Source organism: Bos indicus x Bos taurus, chromosome 21 (assembly GCF_003369695.1).
Source record: "Bos indicus x Bos taurus breed Angus x Brahman F1 hybrid chromosome 21, Bos_hybrid_MaternalHap_v2.0, whole genome shotgun sequence".
NCBI lineage: Eukaryota > Metazoa > Chordata > Mammalia > Artiodactyla > Bovidae > Bos > Bos indicus x Bos taurus.
Genome location: NC_040096.1, coordinates 7331740 through 7352835, shown reverse-complemented (window position 1 = coordinate 7352835; position 21096 = coordinate 7331740). Strand labels below are relative to the sequence as shown.

The window sequence follows — 21096 nt, the reverse complement described above, 5'->3', positions numbered from 1 at the left end:
CCTAGCAAGTGTACCTCTTCATTCTGAACGAGGATGGTCGCTCAGTTGTTTATTCAGTGCATATTTTTGGCAACTCCTCCATTTGGTTATTCTCTAGGCAATGGCCGTACAGTGTAGGAGCCAAACAGTTCAGTTCCTCCTGTCTTTGTGGACCTCATAATCTAACTAGGGATCCAAGTGAACAGTCAGTAACTAAACACACCTGGTGCTGATTCTTTCCAAGGAGATGATATTTAAGCTGAAAACAGAAGAATCTCACACTTTGTTCTCCACCACCATCCCATGCTGCTTCTAGCCCAGGGATAGATCTAGGATAAAGAACACACCAGCTCCTGCTGTACTATGCTTTCTCTGAAACAATCATATTACCCTTTTCTGATTAACAGTCAAAGAAAACTGGAGCAAAATGAGTACAGCTTTAGGGATCTGTGGCATGATATTAAAAAGTCGGATATATACATAGATAGATATATATGTATATATATATGTATAAAATTCACATCACAGAAGGAAAATAGAGAACCAGGTGTAAAACATATAAAAAGGTATAAAAATAGCAATTAACAAATATTGCACAGTTTCAAGAATTCTCAGAAGTCTGATAAAATTATATTTGATATTCATAGAAATGTGAATAAAGGTAGCTCCTCCTTATTTCATGTTCGTTTATTTGTCAAATAATTATTGAACATTAAGTAGCAAGTCAGCACTGTGCTAATAATTGTAGAAAAGATCATTTAGATATTTATCCTAATATACAAAAATAACTAATACAAAAAATAAATACCCTAAGAGAAAAGTAGAATGGTGAAAATCTATAGCACAGTGCCTGTTTATGACTAGTTTTGAAGTCACACACCGGCTTTCTGTTATATCCTATTGATTACACCGGTTAACACTGTTCCTTGTGGAGGAGACTTCCAGGAGGGGAGGAGCATGGGAGCCACCCTGGATTGCTCTCATGCTCTTTGCTAGTCTCTTAGGAAAATGTGGTTTTTATTTTGTCTGGATTTGTCTTACTGTTACTACAGAAATAAATGTCTTTATTTCTTTTTTGTTTTACCTCAGAGGAGAAGTCCCTCCCATGTTAGAATTTTATAAAGTGGAATTGGCACATTTGCCTACTCAGAAGACCTATTCCAGACCTATATCAAAAGTGGCTCTGTATCAAGTTTATTTTCTCAGTTGTCTGATTACATGAGTCAAAGAAAACCTAGTCACTGCTCTGCTTTTTCTTATATAAATAAGCAATTATAGCTGAGTTTGGGTACAAGTTGGATAAATACTTAGGTTAAATGGTTTGTTAATATAACTGCTGAATTATATTGTCTGTATGAGAAATGCATTCCGAATTCTGAGTTAAATCAAAATACTAGAAAATATCCTTTGAATTATAGTGCATTTTTGTGTAGGGGCTGCCTACATAACTAAAACAAGTAATATTAGATACTTGAATCATACCTCCATGGGACAGGCACAAAGCAGCCTAACTACAGATTTAAAAAAAATAACAAAACTGAGGTGTGATTTGAGCTATCACTCAAGAGTTTGTACTTTGATTCAAATGCACTTATTAATTGCATATTTAAAAATTACTAACATTCCTTCTAAGATTTAAAAGAATTTAACAGAATTCAGAGTATCCACAAGATAACTTTCAAGATGTCCAGGATACAATATAAAATTGGATAACATGTGAAGAATAAAGAAAATATAACTTGGTGTCAAGGAAGGTAAAAACTTGACTTGATGAGCTTAACACAGAATGGTATAAGAGGAAAAGTCAGTGAACTCGGAAGGTAGATCAGTAGAAAAGATTCAATCTGAAGAACACGAGAAAAGATTGAAAACAAAAATGAACTACAGCATCATTGGGAACCTGCCAGACAATATAAAAAAAACCTGAGAGAAAATGGGGCAGAAATAACAACAAAGTTGTTTGAACAAATATTGTCCAAAAACTTGCCAAATATGATGAAACTATTTACATTTTCAAGAAACGAAGTGAACTCTAAGCAATAGATTACAAACTAAACCATACCCAGGCAAAGCTACTGAAAACCAAATGTAAAAAGAAAATCTTGAAACCAACCAGAGAAAAATGACAAACTACATACCAAGAAATAATTCAAAAGACTGTTGCCTTCAAATTTTGAAGGCCAGGAAACAGTAGAATGATATTTTTAAAGTGCCAAAGAAAAAAACAGTCAACCTAGCAACCAGCAAAAATATCCTTCAAAAATGAAAGTAAAATAAATGTGTTTCCAGATGGAACAAAACTAAGCCTTGAAGAGACTCTGCCAAGAGGACAGATGCTTTATCCAAATCAAGACTTATTCTATTAGAATGGCATAGCTTCTTTCCTTCCCCATATTCACTTCTCCCCTTTCCCTTTAGCATTTTTTTGCTAAAAAGGGTTAATCTGGTAGCAGTTCCCTCAATAATCAGCATGTGGATGACAGTATATTTTCTGAAGTATAAAACTTAGTCATTTGGGTTCTTTTGGTAAGGGGATTTAAACTAATTCTTTACTCTCAACCTTTGGTCAGTGGAGTGATAAGTTTGAAGATGGATATGAATTAATTTGCTAAATCAAATACATGTTTTGGAGTACATATATGTTTTGGAGCATAATCTTAGTGGCAAAATTATGTTACTATTCATTTATCTTGTTTAGGTTTACATGCTGAATGGCAGCTCTGAAAACATTGAATTGAAAAGGAATTGTGATCATTGTTATAAATTGTCTGTGTAACTAAGCCAGGGTGCTGACATTTGTAACAGATTTCAATTCAGTTTTTAAAGCATTTCTTTATTTATTTAACTGTCTTGGGTCTTAGTTGTAGCATGTGGGATCTAGTTCCCTGACCATGGATTGAACCTGGGCTCCCTGCATTGAAACGTGGAATCTTAGCCACTGGAGCACCAACTCATTTTAATAACCCACTTAAGGATTTGAATGTAATCTTTTTTGTAACCACCTCAGCATTCATTCTAAAAAAATAAAAACTGTTGAGTTAGAAATTAAAGTTATCAAAGCCTAATAATTGCCACTTAATAGTTATTTCATGTTATTGTGAACTGAACACATCATGGAGCTTCCATCTCTCTTTACTATTTCACGATGACTTCTTACTGAGATGAGCAGCACTAACTTTCAAGATAGGTACCTTTCCTGCCTCCTCTCCCATTTGCTGTACTCTTCCATAGACATGACTCTCTAGCCACTGGAACTGTTTGAATAGCCCTGTCTACCCTGTGCATTCACAGAGCCAAAAGAGCCAAATCCCTGTTCCCTTTCCCTAGAATATCATCATGTTAATCTTAGGTTTCAATAGAGATTCCTTCACAGCAACATTGAGGCTAGCATTTGACTAAAGGTCTGGGTACCATGGTCAAGCCAAGTTAATATGAAAACCATCACAGCATGTATCTTACCCCCCAGAATCACTTATTATAATAAGAAGAAAGCACAGCTATAAGTATTTTTACCTTACTGTGTTCCACGTAGTGTACTTATAGATTTATCTGTGTATTGCACATAATCCTCCCAGCAACCTTTGTAATATCATACATGTCTTAGAAATAAAGAAACTGGAGCTCAGAAAGATTAAGCAAGGTGTCCCAGGTCACAAAGCTAGTTGGCAGTAGAGTTACCATCTGCTTTATTGTCCACACTTAACCACTGCACTGTATACACTGTCTCCCTCTTCTCCTTGGTCTAAAATCACCTCTGTATGTTTGAGCTTCTTTACTAGCTTCCTGAAAGCAAGGGTGAAGAATCCCTTTCTTTTCCTGTGTCACTCTGTGTAGTGGAGTGGATACTCAGTCTCTGATGAGGTCTCAGTTGGTTGGCCAGGACCAGCAGAAGGACGCCTGCTCGTGTGAATTCCTCCCTCACAGCCTGCAGAGCTGTCCCTCTTCTCCATGGTTAACCAGAGAAGGCATGTAATACAAGTTTTGTAAAATGAGTTTAATTAGCTGTTTGTAGCCAGTGGTGAAGAATAGGAACTTGTGCTAAAAGAATTGTCAAAGGGAAATTAGACGGTATGTGAAATGAGGATCCACTTACTTGTTCATGTGAGTCTTTTCAGCGGTTTCTGTCAGAAACCTATCTTTCTAGCATTAGGAAAAGCATTAGGAAAAGTATGGCTTTCAGTTTTCTAAACCTTTGTTATTGTTACATTCTTTGGACAGTGTCCTTGTAGAGTTTAATCAACAGTTGTAAGATTAGGAGCAGCAGCTGTTAAGGCAATAACAGTATGAAGTAATTATTCATGAATCACTTGCTTGCTTTTTATCCTGTTTTTATTGTTCTATGGTTTTGCTCAGTATTCTCATACTAAAGTATGGCTATAAAGTTTGAAAACAATATGCTTTACCATGAGTATCAGGCTTCTCCATAGCAACAGAACCAGTAGAAAGAGCGAGTGTGTGTGTATGTGTGTGTGTGGGTGTGTGTGTAGGTGGGGTGATGGGCACTGAGAGGGAAGGGAGGAGATTGATTTATCTTACAGAACTGACTCATATGATTGTGGGCACTGGCAAGTCTGAAATTTGCAGAGCATGGTAGAGACCCAAGGAAGAGCTGATATGGCAGCTTGAGTTTAAAGACGGTCTGGAAGCAGAATTTTTCCTTGAGGGCTCAGTCTTTTCCTCTTAAAGGTCTTCAACTGATTAGACAAGGCCCATTCAACATTATAGCGGGTAATCAGCTTTATTCAAAATCTGCTGATTTAACTGTTAATCCCATCTTAAAAATACATTTACAGAAACATCTGAACTGGTGTTTGACCAAATATCTGGATGCCCTGGCCTAGCCAAATTGATCAAAAAATTTAATCATCCTACAATGTATTGTATGTCATCAAAAGAATCATTTATTATGTGTTAACCTGTGTTTCCAGACTTAGTGGCCATGCTGCATAATAGCATTGTAGATATGGTCCTCTCATCTTAATTTTCTCCATATTAAGAAACAGTAATTATAAAGTAAAATTTAAATTTATTTCCTCATCTTTACAAAATGGTTCATAAGAGTAATGCTTTTTTAACACACAGAAATACTCATACAAAATCACAATTGTGCTGCTACAGACTCTCATGCTTATATGATCATATAGAATCAACAGAGGTTTCAAAAGTATGAGGGATAAAGGCAAAGTAGCAAATCAAAGAAAAACATTTGAGGAAAATTTCATATAAATGTTGACACCATTGACAGGCCATCGTGCAGCTGCTTTGCACTACTGTACCCATACTGGCTGTTAATTTATTGACAGTATTGAAGTGTCTCTGCACAAGTTAATGAATAGCCATTCAATTAAAAGCTCTTGAGGTCCCCCGCTGCTGTGTCTGCCCTTCCCCTAAGATTTCCCCATAATCCAGTAACTAAAAGACTAATAGCTAACAGAACAGAGGGCTCTAGGACTGTGCTTTAGCACAATGGTACTGTTTGTTTGTTTTTTGTTCATTTTATTAAACTGTAATTTATAAACAGAAAAGTTCACCCTTTTAGTGTATAATGCCACGAATTTTCACAAATGCATGCGATTGTATGGCCACTATTATCAAGGTTTGGAACAGTTCACTTAACCCAAGTATGTCCCTAATGTCCCTTAACTTTTCTTCTTAAGGAGAATTAACTTCTCTTCTTAAGGAGACACACCAGCCCCTGGAAATAGGAGCATGTTTTGTATCCCTATATTTTACCTTTTCCAGAATGTTGTACAAATGGAATGACATGGGCTGCTGCAAACATTCATATCTGGGGTCTTGTGTGAACATAAGTTCATTCCACTTGGGTAATATCTAAGAATGCATGTGCAAGGTTATGTGGTAAGTGTATGTTTAACTTTACAAAAAGCTGCCAAACTGTTTCCAACATGACTGTGTTATTGTGTATTTCGTGAGAATCCTTGTCAGTTTTTTTTTCTTTCTTTCAGGCATTCTAGTAAGTGGGCAATATCTCATGGTTTTAATTTGCATTTCTCTAAAGAGTCTGAGTGAACTCCGGGAGTTGGTGATGGACAGGGAGGCCTGGCGTGCTGTGATTCATGGGGTCGCAAAGAGTCGGACACGACTGAGCGACTGAACTGAACTGAGCTGAATGATTGTTGATGTTGAACACCTTTTCATGTGCTTAGTTCCCTTTCATGTACAGTTGACCCTTGAATAATTCAGGGGTTGGGGCAGGTCCTCAGCACAGTCCACATATACCTTAGTCAGTGCTCTGTATCCGGGGTTCCTCTTTGATCTCTTCAAGAAAATTAGAGATACCAAGGGAACATTGCATGCAAAGATGGGCTCAATAAAGGACAGAAATAGTATGGACCTAACAGAAGCAGAAGATGTGAAGAAGAAGTGGCAAGAATACACAGAAGAACTGTACAAAAAAGATCTTCATGACCCAGATAATCACGATGGTGTGATCACTCACCTAGAGCCAGACATCCTGGAATGGAAAGTCAAGTGGGCCTTAGAAAGCACCACTATGAACAAAGCTAGTGGAGGTGATGGAATTCCAGTGGAGCTATTTCAAATCCTGAAAGATGATGCTGTGAAAGTGCTGCACTCAATATACCAGCAAATTTGGAAAACTCAGCAGTGGCCACAGGACTGGAAAAGGTCAGTTTTTATTCCAATCCCAAAGAAAGACAATGCCAAAGAATGCTCAAACTACCGCACAATTGCACTCATCTCACACACTAGTAAAGTAATGCTCAAAATTCTCCAAGCCAGGCTTCAGCAATACATGAACCGTGAACTTCCAGATGTTCAAGCTGGTCTTAAAAAAGGCAGAGGAACCAGAGATCAAATTACCAACATCTGCTGGGTCATGGAAAAAGCAAGAGAGTTCCAGAAAAACATCTATTTCTGCTTCATTGACTATGCCAAAACCTTTGACTGTGTGGATCACAATAAACTGTGGGAAATTCTGAGAGTTGGGCATACCAGACCACCTGACCTGCCTCTTGAGAAACCTGTATGCAGGTCAGGAAGCAACAGTTAGAACTGGACATGGAACAACAGACTGGTTCCAAATAGGAAAAGGAGTACGTCAAGGCTGTATATTGACACCCTTATTATTATATGCAGAGTACATCATGAGAAATGCTGGGCTGGAAGAAGCACAAGCTGAAATCAAGAATGCCTGGAGAAATATCAATAACCTCAGATATGCAGATGACACCACCCTTATGGCAGAAAGTGAAGAAGAACTAAAAAGCCTCTTGATGAAAGTGAAAGAAGAGAGTGAAAAAGTTGGCTTAAAGCCCAACATTCAGAAAACGAAGATCAGGGCATCTGGTCCCATCACTTCATGGGAAATAGATGGGGAAACAGTGGAAACAGTGTCAGACTTTATTTTTCTGGGCTCCAAAATCACTGCAGATGGTGACTGCAGCCATGAAATTAAAAGATGCTTACTCCTTGGAAGAAAAGTTATGACCAACCTAGATAGCATATTGAAAAGCAGAGACATTACTTTACTTTGCCAACAAAGGTCCATCTAGTCAAGGCTATTGTTTTTCCAGTGGTCATGTATGGATGTGAGAGTTGGACTATGAAGAAAGCTGAGCACTGAAGAATTGATGCTTTTGAACTGTGGTGTTGGAGAAGACTGTTGAGCGTCCTTTGGACTGCAAGGAGATCCAACCAGATGGTCTAAAGGAGATCAGCCCTGGGATTTCTTTGGAAGGAATGATGCTAAAGCTGAAACTCCAGTACTTTGGCCACCTCATGCGAAGAGTTGACTCATTGGAAAAGATTCTGATGCTGGGAGGGATTGGGGGCAGGAGGAAAGGGGGACGACAGAGGATGAGATGGTTTGATGACATCACTGACTCAATGGACGTGAGTTTGAGTGAACTCCAGGAGTTGGTGATGGACAGGGAGGCCTGGCATGCTGTGATTCATGGGGTCTCAAAGAGTCGGACAGGACTGAGCGACTGAACTGAACTGAACTGAATGGAATTAGATTTGGGGAAGAGTAACATTTGTATCTGGAATTACAGGATATAGAAAGCTCTAGGCCCAATTTGGCCTGTAGGCAAGAAGAGCCGTAGCTTATTGAATACAGTGTTCCCTAAGGTAAGGGTATGAGTTAGAATTTATAAGGCCACCAGCATCCATGGGATACCTTTCTGCTTAAGGCCACTCTCTTTGGCATCAATTAAAGTAAGAGGGTCATTTCTTAAAATTTGACAAGAAAGCTTCCATATTTTGACCCTGCACATCAGTATAAATATCATTGCTGTTGTTGTTGTTTAGTTGCAAAGTCATGTTTGACTCTTTTGAGACCTCATGGGCTGTAGCCCACCAGGCTCCTCTGTCCATGTGATTTCCCAGGCAAGAGTAAGTTGCCATTTCCTTCTCCAGTGGATCTTCCCAACCAAGGGACTGAGCCCATGTCTTCTGCCTGGCAGGTGGATTCTTTACCCCTGAGCAACCTGGGAAGTGTGTATAAGTATCATTAGCTTACAAAAATGACATTACTAACAATTTTGAAGCCCCTATAAGGTTCTCTCCTATGCATGCTCCTTCTGCTTCTCTAAGGTTAGCCATTATTCTGAATTATGTATTTATCATTCATTTTCACTGAGTTATGATTTTAATATATGTAAATACATCCCCATATAGTGTATTTTCAAGTTTTGTCTTTAACTTTGTGTAAACTGAATGATGCTATATATATTCCTCCATGGTATACTTCTTCCATATAACATTTTGTTTTTATTCTCTGACTTCTCCACTATTTTTCTGCTTCCCTTTAAAGAAAGATCACTTTCTCCACTTTCTATTTTCTCTCAGCCCATGCCCAGTTAGGCTTTTATTCCCAATTCTACACTGACATATGATAAATTGCACAGATATAAAGTATGTATTGGAGAAGGCAATGGCACCCCACTCCAGTACTCTTGCCTGGAAAATCCATGGATGGAGGAGCCTGGTGGGCTGCAGTCCATGGGGTCGCTAAGAGTCAGACAGGACTGAGCGACTTCACTTTCACTTTTCACTTTCATGTATTGAAGAAGGAAATGGCAACCCATTCCAGTGTTCTTACCTGGAGAATCCCAGGGACGGGGGAGCCTGGTGGGCTGCCGTCTATGGGGTCGCACAGAGTTGGACACGACTGACTCGACTTAGCAACGTATGTATGTAGAGAAGGAAATGGCAACCCACTCCAGTGTTCTTGCCTGGACAATTCCATGGACAGAGGAAACTGGCAAGCTACAATCCATGGGGTCTCAAAGGAGTCACACATGACTTAGCGACTAAACAACAACAATAAAGTATATATATTATATATTTATAAATATATATATATATATTATATATTTATATTTATATATATATTTATATTATATATATATATTTATATATATTATAACTGCTAGCTTCCCTAGTAGCTCAGTTGGTAAAGAATCTTGTCTGCAATGCAGGAGATTCCAGTTTGATTCCTGGGTCAGAAAGATCCGCTAGAGAAGGTATAGGCTACCCACTCCAGTATTCTTGGTCTTCCCTTGTGGCTCAGCTGGTAAAGAATCCATCTGCAATTCGGGAGACTGCGGTTCAATCCCTGGGTTGGGAAGATCCCCTGGAGAAGGGAAAGGCTACCCACTCCAGTATCCTGGCCTGGACAATTCCATGGACTGTATAGTCCATGGGTTGCAAAGAGTCAGACACGACTGAGCAGCTTTCACTTTCACTTTTCACTTTCATATATATATATATAAAATTTGGAAAATTTTTACATATGTATGTATAAACATACATACATACCTCTGAATCCATCACTGTAATTAAGATAATAAACATATCCTCTACCACCAAAGTTTCCTCATGCCCCTTGGTAATCATTTTTCCTTCCTTCTCTTCATCCTGTCTCCAGGTAACCAGGGATCTGTGTGCTGTCACTGTCAATTAATTTGTATCTTCTTGAGTTTTACATGAAACTCTGGCTTCTTTCACTCAGCATAACGATTTGGAGATTTATTCACGATATAGTGTGGATCAACAGTTCATTTTTTTTTTTGCTATGTAGAATTCCATTGTATGTATATTCTGCAGATTGTTCCCCTTCACTTGTTCATGGACATTTGTGTTGGTTCTAGTTCTTGGCTTTATTCCAATAAAATGTTACGAACATATGTAGAATGTCTTTTAAATGTCCTAGACTTAAATTTCTTTGGATAAATACTTAGGAGTGGAGTATTTGGATCATGTAGTACATATATGTTTAATTTTTGAAAGAACTGACAAACTTAATAAATAACCGTACCATTCTACATTCCCACCTATAATAAAGGAGATTTTCAGTTCTTACATATTTCTGCTAATACTTGGAATAGTAAGTCTTTTAGGTTTTATCCTAGGTGTGAAATGATATTTCCATTATATTTTAAAATTTCATTTCCCTAGTGAATAAAGGTGTTCATCTTTTTATGTTTTATTTGCCATCCAGATATCTGCTTTGATATAGTGTCTAAGTCTTTCTCCCATTTTTTCCCTTGGGTGTTTGTGTTATTACTGAGTTTTGAAAATTCTCTATAGAGTCTGGACAAAAGTCCTTTATCGTATTTATTTGCTTCACAAGTGTCTTCTCCCAATCCAGACATTTTTTTCACAGGGCCTTTTGAAGAGCAGACACTTTTTATTTTGATAAAGTCCAACTGATCAATTTGTTCCTTTATGGATCTTGCTTTTCAGTTCAGTTCAGTTGCTCAGTCATGTCTGACTCTTTGCGACCCCATGAACTGCAGCACCCCAAGCCTCCCTGTCCATTACCAACTCCCAGAGTCCACCCAAACTCAAGTCTATCAAGTTGGTGATGCCATCCAACCATCTCATCCTCTGGCATCCCCTTCTCCTCCTGCCCTCAATCTTTCCCAGCATCAGGGTCTTTTCAAATTAGTCAGCTCTTCGCATCAGGTGGCCAAAGTATTGGAGTTTCAGCTTCAACATCAGTCCTTCCAGTGAACAGCCAGGACTGATCTCCTTTAGGATGGACTGGTTGGATCTCCTTGTAGTTCAAGGGACTCTCAAGAGTCTTCTCCAACACCACAGTTCAAAACCATCAATTCTTCAGCACTCAGCTTTCTTTATATTCCCAACTCTCACATCCATACATGACCACTGGAAAAACCATAGCCTTGACTAGATGGACCTTTGTTGGCAAAGTAATGTCTCTGCTTTTTAATATGCTGTCTAGGTTGGTCATAACTTTCCTTCCAAGGAGTAAGCGTCTTTTAATTTCATGGCTGCAATCACCATCTGCAGTGATTTTGGAGCCCAGAAAAATAAAGTCTGACACTGTTTCCACTGTTTCCCCATCTATATGCCATGAAGTGATGGGGCCGGATGCCATGATCTTCGTTTTCTGAATGTTGAGCTTTAAGCCAACTTTTTCACTCTCTTCTTTCATTTTCATCAAGAGGCTCTTTAGTTCTTCTTCACTTTCTGCCATAAGGGTGGTGTCATCTGCATATCTGAGGTTATTGATATTTCTCCGGGCAATCTTGATTCCAGCTTGTGCTTCTTCCAGCCCAGTGTTTCTCATGCTGTACTCTGCATAGAAGTTAAATAAGCAGGGTGACAATATACAGCCTTGACGTACTCCTTTTCTTATCTGGAACCAATCCATTGTTCCACGTCCAGTTCTAACTGTTGCTTCCTGACCTGCATACAGGTTTCTCAAGAGGCAGGTCAGGTGGTCTGGTATGCCCATCTCTTTTAGAACTTTCACAGTTTATTGTAATCCAAATGACAAAAGTTTTCTCCTATGTTGTCTGTCTTCTAGAATTTTTAATGAATTAGATTTACATTTAGGTCTGTAATTCATTTTGAGCTAATTTTTGTATATGGTACAAGGTATGGTTGAAGGTCCTATTTTTTTTAATTTTTTATTCTCTCAAATCTGTACTTTTATTTAACTTCTTGTAAAACATTTCCATGATAACTTTTGTGTACTCGTCTCAGTCTAGAAGTTCCTATTTCTTACATATGGATATACAGTTGTTCAGATACCATTTGTGTAAAATACTGGCCTTTCTCCACTGTATTTCCTTTGTACCTTAGTTGGAAATTAGTTGTCCATGTATGTGTGGGTCTGTCTCTGGATACACTATCTTCTCTGGTTATCTGTTTGCCTATTTTGGCACCAATAATACATTGCTTTGATTACCAAGAAATTTTAAGTCTTTAAATTAAAAAATTTTTTTTACTATTCTAGCTGTTTTGCATTTCTATATAAATTTTAGAATCAAAGTTTCAATTTATATGTATTTTTAAAGGCCTGTAATTTTAATTGCATTGTGTCTATAGATCAATTTGAGCAGAATTAACATCTTAACAATATTGCGTCTCCTAGCCTATGATCACAATAAATGTCTTAATTACTCTGCATTTTTTGTAGGGTTCTGTGTATATGTCTCAGACCCCTTTTGTCAGATTTACCCCCAAGTGTTTCATATTTCAAATAGTATTATATATGGTGTTCAAAGTTTTTTTTAAATTTCCAATTGATCATTGTAACCAATAGAAATATAATTTCCTATAACTGATCTTGTATCCTCCAAACTTACCAAGTTCACTTATTAGTTCCAGTAGGTTTTTTAAAGATTATACTGAACTTTATACATACAGTCATGTCTTCTGGGAAGAAAGACAATTTTACTTCTTCCTTTCAATTCTAGTTGCCTTTTTTTTTTTTTCTTTATTGTACTTGTTAGAAGCTCCAGTTTATGGTAAATAGAAGTAGTGAGAGCAGACATGTTTGTCTGCTGAATTTATGGAGAAAACAGTTTTTCAACATTAAGTACGATATTGATGGTTGTTTATCAGATTAGTAAATTCTCTTCTATTCCTAGTTTGCTGAGAGTTTTTAAATTACAGATGCATGTTGAATTTTGTTAGACCCTTTTTTGACATCTTTTGAAATGATTATATTGTTTTTCCTTTTTAGGCTTTAATATAGTGAATTACATTATTTCCTTAAGATTAATACAATCTTGATTAATTGATCAAGCTTCATTTGATCATAATGACGTTATACATTGTTAAATAAAATTTGCTAAAATTCTGTTTAACTTTTTCCATCTACATCTATGTGTGATACTAATTGCTTCTCTTTTCTTGTTATGTGTTCATTTGGTTTTGGTGTCAGGATAATGATGGCTTCAAAGAATGAGTTGAGAAGTATTCCAGTCTTTTAACTATGAGTTCAACTTCATTCATAAATGTAGAGCTGTTCAGCTTCTGTGGATCTTGAGTGAGCTTTGCTAATTTTTGTCTTTCAAAGACTTTGTATTAGTATAAAGTTGCTTCTTACCCTTTTACTATCTGTAGAAACTGGGCAATGTCTTTCTCATATTAATATTGGTAATTTATGTCTTCCCTCTGATTAGTCTAGTTAGAGGTTTTTCGAGTTTATTAATGTTCTCAAAGTTCCAGCTTTTTTGTTTTCATTGATTTCTCTCTATTACTGTTTTCTATGTTATTGATTATCTTGATGCTCTTTATCATTTCTTTTATTTATTTAGGGCTTACTTTACTATCTTATTTCTGGTTGCTTTAGGTGAGAGCTATGGATGCAACACATCTTTCTTCTATTGATATAATGACCTTTTCTGCCAGTTTTAATATGTATCTTGGTTGTTTCAGTCATGTGATTTTTTTTCCCCTCATTGTATGTCATATTTTCCTGCTTATTGAAAAGCCTGGTAATTTTTGGTTGGATGCCATGTAGTGTGAAATTTATGATGTTGATTGAGTGTGGAATATTTTTTATTTCATGTAACTATTCTTAATATATGTCCTGGGATTCATTTAAATTAACTGGAAACAGTTTAATCTTTCAGATATGGCTATTAAGGATTTGTTGGGTGGGAATGGAGTGGTGTTCAGTCTAGCACTAATTACTCACTGCTCCTAAAATAAGATTTTGCTCGGGGCCCCTTGAATTGTGATGTTTAAGTCTACCTGATGAGAGCAGGAGCCCTTTCCAGCCCTGTGGGATTGCTGGGCACTGTTAGCCTTAATCTTTTCACCTCCTCCTTTTTCCAGCCTTAGGTAGTTTCCTTGCCTGTGCTGATCAATACTCATCTGAATATTCAAAGGGGGCTTTCTGGGAATCTCCAGAGTTCTCTCTGTACATTGTATCTCTCTCCCCTAAGGTTCTCTGTCCTGTGAACTCTTGCTGTTTTGGACACCCTGAACTCTTAGTTCCTTGTCCTCTAGTTAAGGTGCCTACCAGGCTGTGACTGAGTTAACTCTTCTCTTCAGTCAAGTCTATGCTCAAATGTCACCTTTTCAGAAAGACTTTCTTTGATTATGTTTTCTGAAATGGTACAGCTCTCACTCCCCTCTTCACTCTTGTTTTAGCATATGTGTATCTTTTAATTGTCCACCTCTCCTCAGTATAATAATCTCAATTCTGATCTTAAGTATGTACCTAACAGAATTTCATGCTCATATGTATCAGATAATACATACAACAATGTTCATATAGCCCAGCCCTGGAAACAGCCCATACATTTACCAGTACTTCACAGCAATGAAAATGAATAAACCATAGTACACACAGTAGCATGGGTATATCCCAGGAAGATAATGTTGACAAAAGGAGCCAGACACAGAATTTGTCATGCTGTTGAAGAAGGCAAAGCCAAACTATACTGTTAGAATTTGAAAAAATGCTTCCTTCTGAGATACAGGTTTTGCCTAGTAGGAAGGCCAGTGTGGCCTCCTGAGGTTCTTTTTGTCGAGCTGAGTGGAGAAACTGAGTAAAATTAATTGAGTTCTAGGTCAGATACTCTCTTCTCTGTAGAACCTTCTCTAATTCCCTGGACAAAGTCAGTTCCTCCATCTTCTCTGACCCAATATTAGAATAATTATATTGTAATTATTACATTTTTCAAGGGAAGGAAGTCATTTTTTTTTTCTTAATTTAAGTATCTTGACTTGTGTGTATTAAGTGTCCTGAGAATATTTTCTGATGAAATAGTGTCTAGTCAGTCTAGTATCTGACTCTTTGCTGCCCCATGGACTGTAGCCTGCCAGGCTCTTCTGTCCATGGGATTCTCCAGGCACAAATACTGAAGTGGGTTGCCACGCCCTCCTCCAGAGGATCTTCCTGACCGAGGGATTAAACCCATGTCTCCTGCATTGGCAGGCGGATTCTTTACCACTAGCACCAACTGGCAAGCCCATTTTCTGATGAAAGGAATGAGTAAATGTAGGAACTTATAATGAACAAATAAGCCAAGGGCTTCTGTCTTCCAGTACTGTACCTTCTTCATTGCCTGTCTCTAGTCGAGCATAGAGAGATTACCTCGTATTGTGTCTGGAGAGTCAAGGTTTGTTGGCACCTGTTTGTCATTAGAGAAGAAAGGTGTTGAAACTTTTAGGTAACCTGGTGATCTCAGACAGGAAATGGAAAGAAATTGGACTCCTGAATTTTGGTAACCCTGTAAAGCTAAAGGAACAGCAATGTCTCTGCCTTCTGGTTATGTGTGGCTGTAGGGAATAGTATGTGACTTGGCTTATTCAATAGACCCTGCCAAGAATATTTTCTCCACAAGTTTATGGAAGGACCCAGTAAAGTTATCTGCTGCCATTAAAAATCTGTTTGCTTTGTTGGGTGTTTTCCCCACACAAAAATTCTGTTAAACCAAAGTATTATAACTTAACAGAGTTCTCTTTGTTCCTTTTAATTTTGAAAATTTCAATAAACATAAACTTAGAAAGGGTAAGAAAATGAGGATAAATGGAGCTTACTAAGCAAATTGTCCCAACGAAGGAAATTCCTTCCAAGTTTGTCCTTACTGGCAATGCCTGGACCTCAGTGACGATTTTAGCTGAGTTCCAAATGATGAGTCGAAATTTCTGTGCCAGATTTTATTAAGGAACCCAGGATAGCATCTGTTCACTTTGAAAAGAATTTTGGCAATTCAGCAGTGTCTTAAAATTCTAAATGTATATTTTGATTAACACATTTTTATTGGCACATATAGTCATTTCCTTTTGGCTAACGCTACTGTGAATGTGTGTCTTTCTGTAGCTGTGGTGCTCCCATTCAAGTTTCTGAGGTGAAGCTGCTTTCCTTTTCATCAGGGCAACTAACCGTTTTCCTCCCTGCTGAGGTGAAGGCCATAGGGACAGAGAAGGATCACATCCTGCCTCTGCAGGAGCTGGCCATGAGGACTCTGCATCACACCTACCACGCTTCTCTAAAAGGTACATGGGACCTCTCTTTTCTTTTTTCCCCTACTTCTTATTCAGTGAGCTTAGGGATTGTGTTTTATGCTATTTTGATGTTCACTTTCAAAATTGTGGTAAAATATACCCAACATAAAATTTACCACCTTTACGTGCTCAGTTCAGTGGCATTAAGTACATTTGCCCAGTCGTGCAGTGGGACATTTTTTGTAAGAGAAAAGTTTTAGTATTTTGTCAACACTGATCCCTTCAGCAACCCCTACAGATACAGAGAAGCGTTCACTAGATATGGTGTTCAGTCAGAAGAACAGGTTACATGTTTAAACTATGTGGTTGAAGTTGAAAGAAATTGGTTTTGGGGAACACATATTTGGTAGAAGTGAGAAGACTGGCATTGGTACTTTCTTCCATAAGAAAACATGTGCAAAGATCTTACCCCTAAAGCAAAGTTGGTACTTCTTCCAACATAGCAGGCTTTTGCCATGCACCCTCCTCACATCTGAGAAATTTATATATGTAAAGGAAAATTAATTCCAGGACCCTGTGGCAGTATTACCACAGGATGCCAACTCTTGGTTTGGAAAGTCTTTAGTAGTGTATGTATGTCTTAGGTGATGTAGAGTGGACCTGAGATGCTTTAAAAAAGCACCAGGCAGCGTTAATGAGAAAATACATTTTAAGTGTTTTTAAAACTGCTAAATGCTTTGTCCTTGCTTTAAAAAAAAGAGAAGTTCGTACAAAAACATCTAACATTAACCTCCCAGGAATGTATTAAGTTGTTTTCAAAAACTGAACAGAAAACTGAAATTATTCACCTATGAACAAATTACATTTTTCAAAATGGTTATTGAAAAATCTGGACAGATACAGAAGATAGTAAGATAATTTGTATTTCCTTCCCAAAGATGATTCAGTGAATTTTAGGTGTCACCTCATCGTGACTATTTCTCTCTCTCCTGGTGTTCACTGTCAGTAGCAATCCAGTGTACATTTGTGCTCAGGATTGCCCAGACCCCTAGGATATTTTGCTTTAAACATTGCTTTGGTGTGCTCAGACTACACTAAGGAAAAAACATCCTGTTTTTATTAATGACAGCTCATGGAAGGGAGACAGGGAATCGTTATTTTTCATTTTCTTTGATTTCTTTGTCTCCCCTTTTCATTCTTTTCAGTAAATGTAATTTAGCTTGAAACATTCTAAATCCCCAATAGACCTAGGAGGAACTTAATGAAAGTCTGTTTCAGTCTTCAGTCGCAGACCTTTTTATATTCTCTGTCTTTTACAGAAGTTTGCAGACTGTCTCTGGATAAACCCAGCAGCCTTTTTGGTCTTTGTTCTTAAAGAATATTTGGCCTTACTCTTTCTTTGCTTCCACCTCAGGACAGCTCAGGTTGCTCTTGAAAGAATAGACTTAAGGTTTCTCTTAGTGTCTGAAGTGTAAAAAAATCTTTCATTTCCAAATAATGTTATGTTTTCATTCAGTGCCTATCAGATAACAAAACTTTTCACATGCAGTACTTTTCACTAACCGAATTTACTTGTTAACAGTGAGACGTATTATAAGAAGCCTCATTCAAGGATATCTCATTTTTTATTTGTGCATGATTTTTCTCTTGTGTTCCAGATCTGGACTTTCTGTCTCCAGTCTCGTTACCCAGAAGTCTGCTGGAGCTGCTGCACTGCCCCCTGGGGCACTGTCACCGGTGCAGTGAGCCCATGTTTACGATTGTCTACCCCAAGCTCTTCCCCTTGAGAGAGACGCCGATGGCAGGGCTGCACCAGGGGTAATCATGCCTAAGTGGGCACCCGGGCTTACACCTGGGCGAGGGGTGGGAACGTGGGGAGGGGGTGGAGGACACACGTAAAAAGTGCTGTCACGTCAGCAGCTTGAAAGGGGCCTAGAGTGCTTCCTGCCATACAACTAAATGAAACAAGTGACATTTTCAGTATGGTAAGAAAACTGGGTTTCCCTTTATTACATTTTTGGTCTTGTGAAGAATGGTTTTATTGTATATGTTATTTAGAGTAGCTCATTCTTTGGAGAAGTGTTTTCCTGCTGTTCCCCTATTCACAATAGTCTTTAGGCAACAAGGAGTGTAAGAACAAAATATTTGTTATATAATGGGTCCAGCCCAGCCCTTCTATTTAACTCACATTGCTAACTGAAAGTGTGTGGCTGAACATTGTGTGTGTGTTTCTGTTTTGAATTTCTAACACTTCCAAATGGCATTCTCTTGCCACTCTGTTTCTTGGCACAGTGCCTTGAATTTGCAAAGAATGTTAACTAAATAAAAAACTCCATGCTGGTAGTTTAAAAAAGAATACCAGACAATTAAAAATAGGACATGAAATGAAAAATCCTCCATTAGCCCTGCCTCAGCTTATAGATTTTCTAAATTTAGGATCTTCTAAGTTCGCATTTTTCAAAGTTGAAAAAAAAAGATGCTGTAATACCTCACTTATCCTCAAATGTGGTATTTTGGGTTAGTACATTTTTCAGGAAAACTTGTTACCCCTATTCAGTCCCAGAAGCGTTTCCTTTATAATCATTTTTGTAGAATGAGAGCGAGCGTGGGCAGGGTACTGCACCTCTGAGAGCCTCAGAATGGAGCTGGAACAGCCTGCTGGGCAGGGCATCTGAGGATCAGCAGACGATGAAGGCAGACACCTGGCACGTAATGGGTGCTCGGCAAATGGTAGTTACCTTTCCATCTCTCTACCCACTCCTTCCCCAAACTGCATTTTTCTTTTTTCTTACCTGAATAATCCTGTTTTGCTATACTTTCAGTTCCCGTTTCAACTTTCTGCATTTTTAGTTTCCTGCTTCTTTGCCATGCCTGCCTCCAGAAGCCCTCCTCCAAACCTTGCAAATCTCCTCCTTCTGATCAGAGCTGAAAGGACGGAGTCAGGATTTGAGTGTTAACTACATGAGTAAAATTAACAAATGAAATAGGCACATCTGTAAGAAACAGTAGGGAATATATTGATCAAGTCACCGGCCATGATTCTGACTCCTTCCCTGGGAGATCTTGGGCAAATTGACATAACATTTCTGAGCTTCATCTTTTCAAGTAAAATGAACATAGTAATCCTATCTATTTAATAAGGTCGTTGTGAGGATTAAATGAGATTGTTTTATATAAAGAGCCCAGGATGGTACCTGGCATGTAATACATATTGAGTAACTGTTAACTATGATATCTTTTTGTAGCTCAAAAACTTTTAAAAATTTATTTTGTGTATATGTCTTTAGCAAATGATGTTTATATTAGTAAGATATCATTATAGGAAAATCTTAAATTCATTAAACTATAGTAAAATCCTTCTGCATTGTTGTTGCACAGCTTCCTGTAGAGAACATTTCCTTACTGACAATGTGAAAATGGAAACAGTGCAGTATGGCAAGGATGCTCTGTTAGCAGCTGATAAAATCCTAAATACCTATTTAAAAGCTAAACTTTCATTTCATCATGGGAATTAACTTGTGAAAATAAAGTAGATCCTTCAAATGAAGTCATTTTTGTGTTATCTTTACATGAAATTTGGGAAACTTATTCGATAAGTATTTGCATATTCTATTTACTGCTACTTGTTTCTCTGCTTCAACCAGTATGAATATCTTATTGCTTTATAATATAAATATAATATTGTTAGTTTAGTAAAATGAGTGTATCAAATACATAGATCTTAGGCAATGCCCTTTTGTTAATCTATGCCAGAAGTGCCCATGTTTATAGCAAAAACTGAAATACCAAGATACAAACATGGCTTTCTGTGGTGAGTTAATGCTAAGATTTGAATTTTAGAATTTGTATATTGCATTTGGTCCACTGGACTTTGCTCCTTCCCATGTTGCTATGGAGATTGTATTAAAAGCTTTGACTTTAGTTCCTAACATAGTCTTTAAAGCACTTTCTTTTATAACTGAAAACCAAATACTTGAATCTCAATAGCTTATTGCTAAAAATCAATATTTTTAATATCATAAATTCTAAAAGGTCTTGACAATATTGTTTTTAAGTTTTCTAATATATTCAGTTCAGTTTACATTGCTTGTCATAAAATAATTCAGCATATCAGCCAAAATCTAAATTAATGTGGATATTTGGCATCATTTTAAAGGAACATATTGAATATGCTTCTAAAATACCAAGTCTCATACAAGTATTAGTTCCAATCTAAGTTTAATACAGAGTCAAGTAAAAAGAAATTGCAGTATTTTGCATAAACAGTAAATACCGAAATCTTCAAATATCTATAGAGAGAATAATAGCTAGTATGTTCGTTAACTTTTGATCACAATAAGCATAGCAAGTTTTCATTTCCCCAAATTACTGTTCATTTGTTAAAATGGAGAATGTCAACTCAGAGGATTATTTATTACTAGAACATATGTCTGGCTTTTCCCACACGTGTATGAGCCTTATAAATTTTGTATTTCCCAATAGGAAATCCAGCTACTCAGAGGTTTTGCAAGGGTATTTTATTCATTTCCTATGGATGCCTCAGCAGAATACCACAGAACTGGCTGACAAGATCTGCTGTAGATGTTGTCTCAGAGATCTGAAGGCTAGAGATGTGAAAGGATTGGTTCCTTCAGAAGGCTGTGACGGAAGGGTCTAAATCTTGTAGATAGCCATCACCTCCCTTCTCTTCACAATGTCTTCTGTGTGAGTCTGTCTTGGTGTCCAAATGTCCCTTGTTCATAAGGACACCAGTGACATTGCATTAGGGCCCTCCCTGATGACCTCATCCTAACTTAACTCATTACACCAGCAGTGACCCTGTTTCCAAATAAGGTTACTGTTTTACTCTGCTAGGGCCACCATACAAACAAACAAAATACCATAGGCTGGCTTAAACAACAGAAAGTCAGT

General features: G+C 37.6%; 1 protein-coding gene across 4 annotated transcripts in view; it reads left to right on the top strand.

Annotated features, from left to right (window-relative positions):
* LRRC28 (leucine rich repeat containing 28) overlaps window positions 1–21096 on the top strand; it is a 196169-nt gene that overhangs the window by 140185 nt on the left and 34888 nt on the right. For 2 of the 4 annotated variants that reach the window (XM_027520676.1, XM_027520678.1), the window contains 2 exons: window positions 16061–16236; window positions 17844–18003. In XM_027520676.1, the coding sequence (XP_027376477.1) occupies window positions 16061–16236; window positions 17844–18003 (336 nt within the window). Of the gene's footprint in view, window positions 1–16060; window positions 16237–17843; window positions 18004–18777; window positions 18916–21096 lie in introns of all 4 variants that reach the window. The other 2 variants (XR_003507308.1, XM_027520677.1) reach the window with 2 other exon arrangements.